Source organism: Somniosus microcephalus, chromosome 11 (genome assembly GCF_052327205.1).
Source record: "Somniosus microcephalus isolate GS21.2 chromosome 11, FLI_Smic_1.0, whole genome shotgun sequence".
NCBI lineage: Eukaryota > Metazoa > Chordata > Chondrichthyes > Squaliformes > Somniosidae > Somniosus > Somniosus microcephalus.
Window position 1 is genome coordinate 193,814,631 of NC_140997.1, and position 13,446 is coordinate 193,828,076.

The 13,446-nt window shown below is 50.0% G+C and overlaps 1 protein-coding gene across 1 annotated transcript in view; it reads left to right on the plus strand.

Annotated features, from left to right (window-relative positions):
• The window catches only part of dnah12 (dynein, axonemal, heavy chain 12), a 429,714-nt gene that overhangs the window by 194,143 nt on the left and 222,125 nt on the right, over positions 1-13,446 (plus strand). Inside the window, exon 36 of the mRNA XM_086001602.1 lies at positions 1,157-1,308. Coding sequence (XP_085857728.1) covers positions 1,157-1,308 — 152 coding nt within the window. The remainder of the gene's footprint in view (positions 1-1,156; positions 1,309-13,446) is intronic.

Sequence of the window (13,446 nt, forward strand, 5' to 3'; positions counted from 1 at the left end):
AGATTTTTGTTGAGTCCTTCAAGGGCCTCCTCTCAGCCTTCGGAGTGATGTGGCATCTCTCTGACATTCTGACCTGTGGTCCAGGGCAGGCACAGTGCACCAACCCCAGTCTTGCAAATATCCTCATCCCCGCAATCTGGCGGTCCAGGAGTGAAAGCAACTAAGGGCCTAGGAATCTAACTTTGTGCTATAAGTATATATATTTGGAACATTATGAGATACTTGGCTTTGTGAATAGAGGCATTGAATATAAAAACAAGCAAATCATGCTAAACCTTTACAAATCACTGGTTAGGCCTCAGATGGAGTTTTGTGTACAATTCTAGGCACCACACTTTAGGAAAGATGTCAAGGCCTTGGAGGGGATTTACCAGGATGATACCAGTGATAAGGGCCTTCAGTGATGTGGCAAGATTGGAGAAGCTGGGATTGTTCTCTGCAGAGAAGGTTAATGGAAGACGTAATAGAGATATTCAAAATTATGAAGGGTTTTGATAGAGCAAGCAGGGAGAAACTGTTTCCTCTGGCAAATGGGTCTTAACTAGATGTCATAGATTTAAAATAATTGGCAAAAGAACGAGAGGGGAAATGAGGAGAAATTATTTCACACAGAGGGTTGTTTTGATCTAGAACGTACTACCTGAAAGGATGGTGGAATCAGATTTCATAGGAATATTCAAAAGGACATGTATTTGAAGAACTAATTTGCAGAGTTATGAGGAACAAGCTGGGGTGTGGGATTAAATTGGACAGCTCTTTCAAAGAGCCGGCACAGACACGACGATCGAATGGCCTCCTTCTGTGCTGTAAGATTCTATGATTCTGTGAACCTTATAGTACTTCCCCAAGACACAATACTGGGGCATGTAAGGAAGCTGGTGAACCAATTTCTTTCTTTACAGTGCATACATCTGCCACTGGCGATTCCACAGAGCAGTATCATTGTCAGAGCAGTAGGGGACCCTCACTGCCAGCTAGACACAACTGTAGGTCGAAACATCCCTAAAAATATGTATTTGTGCATATTTTGAGGAGGTGAACAAAACCAAGAGAAATTGTTGAAACAAAGTGATGTGAAATTGATTTAATATACACAAAGTGATTGTTAATTTGAACTGTGAACTGCTTCTTACTAAATCTGCAATGTTTTTATCAGTTTAAAGGTAGAGGACATTGGACCCACTGGAATGAAGCAATCAAAAATATTACTCTGGGTGATAAGACAACAAAAGTCCAGGACATCATAGTTCCGACTATGGACACAGTCAGATACACCTACCTATTGGACCTCTGCATTACAAATGGAAAGTAAGGAAGATACAGTTTATTAAAAAATGTTCTTTGATTCTTAATGGTTCTCATTTACACTGCATAACAAAACAGCTATACAGATCATAGACCTCATCTCGAGAACATATATAAACGCAGACTTGGGCGTTCATTGGCCCACTGCTGTGCAGCAAGGTGCTCTCCAGCTCCTTGGTAGCAGGGAAGTGCGGGTGGCCCATGAGAGGGATGATGTTGAGAGGGTTGATGGAAGTGGGAACTCTTCTCAATGTGCTCCCACTTCTCCCCCATTGCCTCCCTCTCAGTCAGAGCCCCACATGCTTCCTTGGATCCCGATGGCCGAGTCAGCCCCTGCACAGTCACAGGAGGAGCAGTCTTTGGTGGGGCCATCACAGGCTCCAAAACCCAGAGGACATCTGCCAAAAGTGTCTAAGCAGTCGCAGCAGGGAAGTGAGCAGCCTTCCTCTACCTCTGCTGAAGCCACAGGGGATGCACCTCATAGAAGCACTCTGAAAAGAAAAAAGACACAATCCTAGATGCACAAGGGTATGCATATAGTTGTATGAACAAATGTTAGTGTTAAGTTTCAGTTATATTTATGACCCAGATAAATTTATTTCTTTGCACAACTTTCTGGTCTTGTCCATTTTTGCCTGCTACCTGGGAAGTGGCCTTGTCACTTGAAGTGAATGGTGAGACATTACTTAACCTCGAGCGATGGCCGTTTGGGTGAGAGGAATGGCTTGGTCATCGTAGGGCTGCTTTATGGGGTTGTTGTTGGTGGGGGGTGGGGGGGTGGGGGGAAGCTGAGTACAGCATGTGGCAGCCATATAGGTGCATTGGAGCAAGTTAAGTAAATCTGGCCACCCCGGGCTTCCCAGGCAGCAATGTGCGCTGCTGCCAGTGTAATCTCCACCTCAGGTTCCTCCTCCTCCTCCTCATCATCATCTTCCACCTGTTCCTCCTCCTCCTCTGAAGAGGCAGTGCGCTCTGCACCTTGCTCCTCCTGCAACTCCAATCCTCGCTGCTGCGCTATGTTGTGCAATGCGCAGCAAATGACGGAGATCCTGGCTGGTGTGTATTGAAGGGCTCCTCCAAATCTGTTAAGGCATCTGAAACGCATCTTTAGCATGCCGATTGCTTGCTCTGTGACACATCTGGTGGACATGTGGCTCTCATTATAATGCTCCTGGGCCTCCTCAAGAGTGTCATGAGCCACGTCTTTAGTGAATAGCCCTTGTCTCCAAGTAGCCAGCCAGTAAGTCTGTTATGAGGTGCGAAGAGCTGAAGGAAGGTGGACTGGCACAGCACAAAAGAGTCATGACAGCTGCCAGGAAATCTGGCGCACACATTCATGATGATCTTTTTATGGTTGCAGATGAGCTGCACATTGAGGGATTGGAAGCTCTTGCGGTTCACAAACATTCCTGGGTGATGTGGGGTGCCTTGATGGCCACATGTGTGCAGGCGATGATGCCCTGCACCTGTGGGAAGCCAACCAGAGCTGCAATGCCGAGTGCCCGCTCAGTAACACTGGCTTCATCAGTGACAAAGTTGACATAATTGGCTGACGTGACAAACACGGGAACGGTAGCATAGTAGTTATGTTACTGGACTAGTAATCCAGAGGCCTGGACTAATGATCCGGAGACGTGAGTTCAAATCCCACCACGGCAGCTGGGGAATTTAAATTCAGTTAGTTAAATAAATCTGGAATAAAAAGCTAGTATCAGTAATGGTGACCATGAAACTATTGGATTGTCATAAAAACCCATCTGGTTCACTAATGTCCTTTAGGGAAGGAAATCTGCTGTCCTTACCTGGTCTGGCCTATATGTGACTCCAGACCCAAAGCAATGTGGTTGACTTTTAACTGCCCTCTGAAATGGCCTAGCAAGCCACTCAGTTGTAAAAATAACCACTACGAAAAACAATAAAAAAATTTAAAAATGGACAGACCACCCAGCATTGACCTCAGCACTGGCTATGGACACCCAGCCCTGTCGACCCTGCAAAGTCCTCCTCACCAACCTCTGGCGACTTGTGCCAAAATTGGGAGAGCTGTCCCACCGACTAGTCAAGCAACAGCCTGACATAGTCATACTCACAGACTCATACCACAGAATTAAGCCAATGTCCCAAACTCCTCCATCACCATCCCTGGGTATGTCCTGTCCCACCGGCAGGACAGACCCACCAGGGGTGGCGGCACAGCGGTATACAGTTGGAAAGGAGTGGCCCTGAGAGCCCTCAACATTGAATCTGGACCCCATGAAGTCTCGTGGCTTCAGGTCAAACATGGGCAAGGAAACCTCCTGCGGATTACCACCTCCCTCAGCTGATGAGTCGGTACTCCTCCATGTTGAACATCACTTGGAAGAAGCACTGAGCGTAGCAAGGGCACAGAATGTACTCGGGGGGGGGGGGGGGGGGCCTTCAAGAGTGGCTCGGTAGCACCACTACTGACTGAGCTGGCCGAGTCCTGAAGGACATAGCTGCCAATCTGGGCCTGCGACAGGTGGTGAGAGAACCAACACGAGGGAAAAACCTACTTGACCTCGTCCTCGCCAATCTACCTGTCGCAGATGCATCTGTCCATGACAGCATTGACAGCAGTGATCACCGCACAGTCATGGTGGAGACGAAGTCCCATCTTCACACTGAGGGTACCCTCCATCGTGTTGTGTGACACTACCACCGTGCTAAATGGGATAGATTCAGACTGGGCATCCATGGGGCACTGTGGGCCATCAGCAGCAACAGAATTGTATTCCACCACAACTTGTAACCTCATGGCCCAGCATATCTCTCATTCTACCATTACCATCAAGCCAGAGGACCAACCCTGGTTCAATAAGGAGTGTAGAAGAGCAGGCCAGGAGCAGCACCAGGTGTACCTAAAAAAGCAGTAGCAACCTGGGGAAGCTGCAACACTGGACTACATGGATGCTAAAAAGTGGAAGCTGCATGCTATAGACAGAGCTAAGTGATCCCACAATCAACAGATCAGATCAAAGCTCTGCAGTCCTGCCACATCCAGTCATGAATGGTGGTGGACCATTAAACAATTAACGGGAGGAGGAGGCTCCATGAATATCCCCCTCCTCAATGATGGTGGAGCCCAGCACATGAGTGCAAAAGACAAAGCTGAAGCGTTTGCAACAATCTTCAGCCAGAAGTGCCGAGTGGATGATCCATATCGGCCTCCTCCTGAGGTCCCCACCACCACAGAAGTCAGTCTTCAGCCAATTCGATTCACTCCACGTGATATCAAGAAACGGCTGAGGGCACTGGATACAGCAAAGGCTGTAGGCCCCGACAACATCCCAGCTATCGTGCTGAAGACTTGTGCTCCAGAACTAGCTGCGCCTCTAGCCAAGCTGTTCCAGTACAGCTATAACACTGGTATCTATTCAACAATGTGGAAAACTGCCCAGGTATATCCTGTCCACAAAAAGCAGGACAAATCCAATCCGGCCAATTACCGCCCCATCAGTCTACTCAGTCATCAGCAAAGTGATGGAAGGTGTTATGGACAGTGCTATCAAGCAGCTCTTAGACACCAATAACCTGCTCACTGATGCCCAGTTTGGGTTCCGCCAGACCTCATTATAGCCTTGGTCCAAACATGGACAAACAAGCTGAATTCCAGAGGTGAGGTGAGAGTGACTGCCCTTGACATCAAGGCAGCATTTGACCGAGTGTGGCATCAAGGAACCTAGTAAAACTGAAGTCAATGGGAATCAGGGGAAAACTCTCCACTGGCTGGAGTCATACCTAGCACAAAGGTCAATCGTCACAGCCCCAGGACATCGCTGCAGGAGTTCCTCAGGGCAGTGTTCTAGGCTCAACCATCTTCAGTTGCTTCATCAATGACCGTCGCTCCATCATAAGGTCAGAAGTGGGGATGTTCGCTGATGACTGCACAGTGTTCAGTGTCATTCGCAACTCCTCAGATAATGAAGCAGTCCATGCCCGCATGCAGCAAGACCTGGACGACATTCAGGCTTGGGCTGATAAGTGGTAGGTAACATTCGCACCATACAAGTACCAGGCAATGACTATCTCCAACAAGCGAGCATCTAACCACCGCCCCTTGACATTCAACGGCATTACCATCGCCAAATCCCCCACCATCAATATCCTGGGGGTCACCATTGACCAGAAACTTAACTGGACCAGCCACATAAATACTGTGACTACAAGAGCAGGTCAGAGGCTGGGTACTCTGCAGCGAGTGTCTCACCTCCTAACTCCCCAAAGCCTTTCCACCATCTACAAGGCACAAGTCAGGAGCGTGATGGAATACTCTCCACTTGTCTGGATGAGTGCAGCTCCAACAACACTCAAGAATCTCGACACCATCCAAGATAAAGCAGCCCGCTTGATTGGCACCTCATCCACCACCTTAAACATTCACTCCCTCCACCACCGGCATACCATGGCTGCAGTGTGTACCATCTACAAGATGCACTGCAGCAACTCGCCGAGGCTTCTTCGACAGCACCTCCCAAACCCATGACCTCTACCGCCTAGAAGGACAAGGGCAGTAGGCACATGGGAACACCACCACCTCCAAGTTCCCCTCCAAGTCATATACCACCCTGACTTGGAAGTATATCGCCATTCTTTCATCGTAGCTGAGTCAAAATCCTGGAACTCCCTCCCTAACAGCACTTTGGGAGCATCTTCACCACACGGACTGCAGCGGCTCAAGAAGGCGGTTCACCACCACCTTCTCAAGGGCAACTAGGAATGGGCAATAAATGCTGGCCTTGCCAGCGACGCCCACATCCCATGAACGAATTTTAAAAAAAACATGGCATCGGTCACCTGAGTGATGCATCTGTGGGCGGCCGACTGCAAGATCCTGGAAATGTCTGCTGCAGATCCCTGGAAGGAGCATGAGGCGAAGAAGTTGATGGTGGTAGTGACTTTGTCAGCCACTGGTAAGGCATGTCCACCTGGTCCTCTGGGCAGCAGGTCTTGTTCCAGCAAGCTACTGTCTGCGATGACCTGGTATGATAGCCTGAGCCTCCTGAAGCACGGCTGCGCAGTCATGGCCAGGAAGCTCATCCTCTGCCTGTATACCCTGTGGTGGGGGCATCACCTCCGGCGCGATGCTGCCTTGCGCTGACCCCCTCGCTCCATTGGAGCATCAGGTCGTTGAGCAGAAAGCTGCTGCTGCTGCTGGTGTGGCTGGTGTTGTTGGTGCTGGGGTTCATCTTGGTCCGATTCTTAGGTCCAAGGTGAGACAGCATAAGTGGCACCCATGCTGATCTAATAGATGGCAGGTAAAGTGGAGATCCAGAGGCCCAATCCCTCAATGTTGTGATAGTGAGTAGCAATGTGGTGAGAGTGGGTTCCGAGGTTGCAGAAATGACCTGCAAACTGCACAAAATGGAATCGGCAAGAGCCTTTCCATTAGCCAAGTAATCAGGTGTAATGTGGGCGCATTTATATATTTTACCAGGCTGTCAATTAATGGACTTGCACAATGACCACTGAGCTTCCACCTCCCTTTCACAGGCGAGGTTCCTGAGATACGTGAATCCTGTGCTCAAGCAGTTAAAGCCAAAATCTACTGTTAAAAAGCCTCTTCAGGGTCTCCCAACAAGCATTTAAGTATTTCAATGAGGTTGGCCGCCTCTGCCGAGAGGGTCCGTGGTGCGCTGGTAACGCGCCTGATTTAAATGTGGAAGTCTGCGGGATGATGGCGGGTTCCCGACGTGCTGGCAATTTTGGCGATTTTTTTTTTTTTTTACTGCTGACCTGCCCCCAAACCCACACACTCGGGACTGGGAAAATGCCGGCCAATGTATGGTTATTGCACTGATGAATTTTTCACAGTGCATTAGCTCATCAGTACTGCTGCTTCAGGTAATTGAGAACGTTAATATACAACAATAACCACTTTAAATTTGAAGGGGCTGATATTCACAGCCTCCGCCCACTGGGAACGGGACAACGGGAGCGGGCCAAAAAATATTAGTGCATTACACACTGTTCCATTCCCGCTTTTGTTAGAGCCTTCACGTTGGCTGCCCAGTTGCTTGTCTGTTTCAGGTGGGAGCCTACTTTCAATGCACTAATCAGGGTCCTATGACATACATAGGATTGCAACGCAATTATGAGGTCCCAATGGATGGAGTGTTCGCTGCGCACCGTCCATTGGTAGCAGGTGTAGAGCAGACCATGGGAGGAAAAATTCAGTTGTTTGCGCCTCCCGTTAGCGCCTTAAGAGGGCACTAATGGGGCACAAAGCAACTAGCGCCCGGGCGCGGCGATGTTTGCGCCGCTCACGAAATTAACTAGACATTTTGCGGCAGCGCTAAACACTGCCGCCACGATCTCTTGCGCCGGCAGATCGTGACGTCAGTCGAGTGCGCAACGCACCGCTAGTGCCCTGGACCGGATATTGAGTGGTGTCCCCTGCCTTACCGCCTGCCGCTAGCAACGACAGGTTGAGGGGAGCGTTTTGCAGTCAGAAAGGGACTGGGGGAGCGCTATTTAAAGGCGACTGCTTCCTGCCTTTTTTTGTTGGTGTCATTTGTGCACCACGCATTCTGAGAGAGAGAGAGAGAGAGACTTCTGGAGAGATTCAACGCTGTGTGAAGGAGTTTTGCATACTGAGCAGCACTTTGCAGGTTCATTTTGATTTGCCCTTCCTTGTATCTATTTAGAAGAGACTGTGGGGGTTGCACTCTGAGCTCTTTCCCTGGGTCTCTCCATTGTTCTTTCCAGCAGATTTGATGTACAGGTCTCTCCAGGCCGAAATTCAAGGCTGCAATGAGCAGGATGTGGATGGAGAGCAAGATCAACCCTCCCCTTTAAGATAAAAACAGAAAATGCTGGAGAAACTCAGCAGGTCAAGCAGCATCTGTGAAGAGAGAAACAGAGTTAACGTTTCAGGTCGATGACCATTCGTCAGAACTCCCCTTTAAGAATTGGCCAGTGCCAGTGTGTCTGTGTTCCATTACTGACTGACATCACATGAGCTTCGCCAGCGCTGTGAGGTAGCGCCTCGCTCCTTGGCCTTTGCGCCTTAAGACAGATGTGAAGCGCCTGATTTAGCGCTCCAATCACCTCCAGGGGCGATAAAAGCCAAGTTTGCTGTCGGAGACAATAATTAGCGCCAGGCGCTAAACTTTGCGCACGGCCGATAATGGCGCCCCAAACGGGGCGATACCGAATTTTTCCCCCCATGTCTTTAAAGTGACCATTACTGGCAACTCAGAAAAAGATCACTTAAAAAATGCTCCACCTGGACCCACAAAAATTTTCTGGCCTGCTGCCTCCCCATCTGTGCCTTGCTCCCCCACCCCCCACTGCAATTGCCTCCCTCCCCTGAACTCATTACTTCTGGATGAGCTCTGTGGAGCAGCCCCCAGATTTCCCACCCACCCTGATTGGCGAGTTGCCAGTGAGCACTGGTTCTGCCCTTGAGCTCGGTGATCGTATGCTAATAAAACTTGGCCCTCAAAATGGTTTGGGCCTCATGCCAAGGACATCGGGCAGACAGCATGCTTGCACCAGTTAAAATTGACCCCATGATATTGCTGTGAAATGTTGCTGCACATCAATATTATTTTAGAGGGAGATTCCCCATCAGCACCCTTTTTAAAAATCAAAATAAGAATTGTGCTCAACATTAACATCCTTGTGTATTATTTCATCAAATTATTTCAATATTGTTTCAACAATGATTGCGAATAATAAAACTAGGGGTATTAGATTGAATTAATGAAACAGTCTATACGGGTGCTCAATTATCATTAGTGCAGATGGTCATGAACCCAGCGGATCATTTATAATCAATTGTGTATGTTGATCCAAAGCTTTCACACCATCAAACTCTTAACATTTTCAAGTCAGTATCCTGAATAATATCATTAGGATTCACTGTTTAAATAAAAATATGCTGTAAGGATAGAACAAAGCAAAAGCATGTTACCTATAATCATAGATTTATTGGCCCAGAAATTCGGGTCGGAGGCTTCCCGCGGGTGCAAGCCCCTGGCCTGCACTTACCTACCGCGCCGGCCGTTGAGCTGTGGGCCTGCGTGGGATTCCGATCCTGGGCCTGCTCCAGCTGCTGGCGCGCAGTGCATGCGTATCCCGGGGCGCAGTTAGTTCGATGCATCTCCTGGGATCACGTGGGCCATGGGGAGCCAATCAGAGCAGGGAATGCTCCATTCATAAGTTTGACAGGAAGAGCTGTCAAAACCTAGAAATACTATGGGCCCCAAAACATCACTAAGTCTTCAAATAAGTTTTTTTTTAAATCACATTTTTAAAATATATATATATAAAGCGGCTCTTCTGTCTGTCTGTCCGCCTGGTCTCTATACGTTTGGAAGTTACAGAGCGTACCGACGCGCGCGTCGCCTCAAAAGAAAGCTTGCGATTCCGGACCGGTCATAGGCGTATTTACGTTTCGGCCGGACAAAAATCCCGCCCGCGGTATCCCAAAAACGTTCAGCGTTCCGCTCATTAGCATCTCATTAGCGACCGTGTGACGTCGAGGTCTCCCTACAGTTGAGTGTCGAGTGACTCGACGATTGACCAATCCTACGCTTCGGTGACCTGACCGGTCGACCAATCGGTGCGTGTGTGGGCGGGCCTTATCCTTCTGAACCGAGGTGAGTGGCCGCCATCTTGATTTTCCACGATTTTTTCCCCCACACTTTCTGTGTGTTAGGGAACTAAGGTAAATATTTCAATTATGTGTTAGGCAATTAATTAACAATTTATTTGAGTTTTATATTGTGTTTAGCAACCCCCCCTCCTCCTCCTCACCCTCGCGCAGGGGGGACTCGGGGCCTGAAGCTGAAAAAAATTATCTCTCTCTCTCTCTCTTTCTTCCCTCTCTCTCTCTCCTTCTCCTCTTCCCTCTCTCTCCTTCTCCTCTTCCCTCTCTCCTCTTCCCTCTCTCTCCTTCTCCTCTTCCCTCTCTGTCTCTCTCTACTTCCCCCTCTCAGGTGTCGCGGACGGAGCGCGGGCGCGCCGCCCGAAGTTTCCCACTCGCTAACGGCCTTGCCGGCTCCCGCGGGCCGCTCGCACTGACCGCGCATGCGCTGCCCGCACTCACCGCGCATGCGCCTCCCACACTCACGCAGCAGCCGTCCATCAGCCGCGCGATACGCGGGGGACCTCAGCAACGGCACCGGACCTCAGGCGCTAGGCAGGGGGAGGGGCCGGAGAGAGGGACAGGGGGGAGCGGGGGAGCAGAGGGGTGGGGGGGGGAGAGGGAGACAGGGGAGGGAGGGAGAGAGGGGAGGGGAGGGAGGGAGAGAGGGGAGGGGAGGGAGAGAGGGGAGGGAGGGATAGGACAGGGAGAGGACATGACAGGGAGAGGGGGGACACACAGGGGCAGGGAGACCAAACACCCCAAAATTGCCCTCGCGCCCCAAAATTGCCCTCGCAACGCGGGGCTCCCCAGCTAGTAAACTATAAATTACATGAAATAACTATTTTAAACAATAATTTAAATTTTTGAAAAAATTAATTTTATTTTCTAACGGGGCTAAAAATAAACTTACCTTTTTTTAAAGTATTTAAAAATAATAAACCTGTGGAAAAAATGTTTTAATTTTAATTAATTCACCACTTACCTTGTAAAAAGCAGGCTTTTTAAATATGTAACTTCTGCAGACTTACCCTCCCGGGAAAACCTGCAAAAATACCTAAGTTCGATGCGCACGCACAGCCTCTCCTGCGCATGCGTTCGACCGCTTAACCCCTGCTTTCAGGGGAACGGAAGTGCCGGTTTCCCGCGCATGCGCAGTGCATGCAGGAAACCGGCACTTCCATTGGGCCTACGGGTGAGTACCCCGTGCGTACTCACCCGTGGAGACCCGAATTTCTGGGCCATCAACTGATTGATTAGCTTTTAAAAGGGATCTTGATTCAGAAACTTTGGGGTAGATTTCATCTTCATTGTCTGGTTGGTAATCTGGGGTAGTGAATCGCCTGTCCTTTATAGAACTTTCCCCATTTTCATTCCATTAGCATCAATGGAATGAAAATCAGGTGAGTTCTATAAAGCCAAGCAATCCATTTTGACAGATTAGAGCTCAGGGATGAAGATGAAAATCTACCCCATTATTTTTAAAGTTCAATTCTGCCATTGAGAGTTACTGTAATCTTAATTTCTTTATTGTCATGTGTTTTCACCTGGATATGCAGCCATAGAAGATATGTATAATACAACTTTCTATGATTCTTTTTTTACATTCATTTATGGGATGTGGGCGTTGCTGGCAAAGCCAGGATTTATTGCCCATCCCTAGTTGCCCTTGAGAAGGTGGTGGTGAGCCGCCTTCTTGAACCGCTGCAGTCCGTGTGGTGAAGGTACTCCCACAGAGCTGTTAGGTAGGGAGTTCCAGGATTTTGACCCAGCGACGATGAAGGATTGGCGATATACTTCTAAGTCAGGATGGTGTGTGACTTGGAGGGGAAATTGGAGGTGGTGGTGTTCCCATGCGCCTGCTGCCCTTGTCCTTCTAGGTGGAAGAGGTCGTGGGTTTGGGAGGTGCTGCCGAAGAAGCCTTGGCGAGTTGCTGCAGTGCAACTTGTAGATGGTACACACTGCAGCCATGGTACACCGGTGGTGGAGGGAGTGAATGTTTACGGTGGTGGATGGGGTGCCAATCAAGCGGGCTGCTTTGTCCTGGGGGGTGTCGAGCTTCTTGAGTGTTGTTAGAGCTGCACTCATCCAAGCAAGTGGAGAGTATTCCATCACACTCCTTACAATTTCAATTTCAATTTCAATTTTATTTGCCATATGTACTAGTACAATGCAATGCTTACTCCCCGTAGGGACACGTCAGCTATTTTTACAGCGCCGTGTTCAGAAAGTCAATTCTTTGGCATCCAGTGGCAGTGGGAGCACGATGTCCCTCAGCCGCTCCGTCCTCCTCATCACCGCGGCCTCCTCCTCACTGTTGCCGGCTCAGCTCCACGTGTGGTGGCCTGCTTCTCCCGCTCACCCTCTGGCCACCATTCCCGGTTCCCCTCCTCCCAGTCGGACTGCGAGTCGTCGTGGCTGCTGCTGCTGCACGATGCGCTGCGCTGCCTCCGCCCGACTCGCCGACCACATCCTCCGGTCGCCGCGGCCTCCACCTCACCGTCGCCAGCTCCACGGTCTGACGGCCCGGGCCTGCTTCTCCCGCTTCCGGTCCGGCCTCTGGCCGCCATGCTCGGCTCCCCTCCTCCCGGAATGCCTTCCCGCTGAGGAGCAGCCGGCCAACGTGCTCCAGCGGGTCAACGTGGCTGCTGCTGCGTACCGATGCGCTGCACTGCCTCCGCCCGACTCGCCGAACACCTCGCTCCGGTTGCGGGAGCGAGCGGCGAGAGCGGGCCGCCCGAAGCAGGGAGAGCGCGCTAGCTTGTGCCTTGTGCCTTGTAGATGTTGGAAAGGCTTTGGGAGTCAGGAGGTGAGACACTTGCTGCAGAATACCTAGCCTCTGACCTGCTCTTGTTGCCACAGTATTTATGTGGCTGGTCCAGTTAAGTTTCTGGTCAATGGTGACCTCCAGGATGTTGATGGTGGGGGATTCGGCGATGGTAATGCCGTTGAATGTCAAGGGGCAGTGGTTAGTGTAGTGTATGTACCTTTAAGAGAGAACTACTTTTACAGCTCCTGTATACTGTAGTACCGGCAGTGACCACACCTGTATATAAGCCTTGAGCATGCCTCTGTACCCCCAGTCTTGAGACTACCCTACTCCAGTAAACACCTGTTGATTGTTAAGTTACAGCATCCATGTAGTTATTTGAAAACATCATACTCTCAGAATCACGGATCTAACAGTGGCAACGAGTGTCGATTCGAATCTACCTGCAACTCTGCATTTCCCTTCAAGGATTCGCTCCGGGAGGGCGGTGGAAGAAAGTCGAGGCCAGAAGCATGGGCGTCGACCACGAGCAACCGCCCAGTCATCCGGCAGAGAGTGAACATCGCAGGGGAGGCTGTTGAGAGCCGGGCTTGGCTCCCCAGCCACGATGATCCAGCAACAGACTGACAACAGGTACAGCGCAGACCGACGGCAGAGAAAAAGCCGAGCAGCGTCAACGGGGTAAGAGAGAGGCACAGCTGGGGGTTGAAAACCGAGCGGCGTCGAGGAAAAAAAAAAAAAAAAAGAGAGGGTAAAGCAG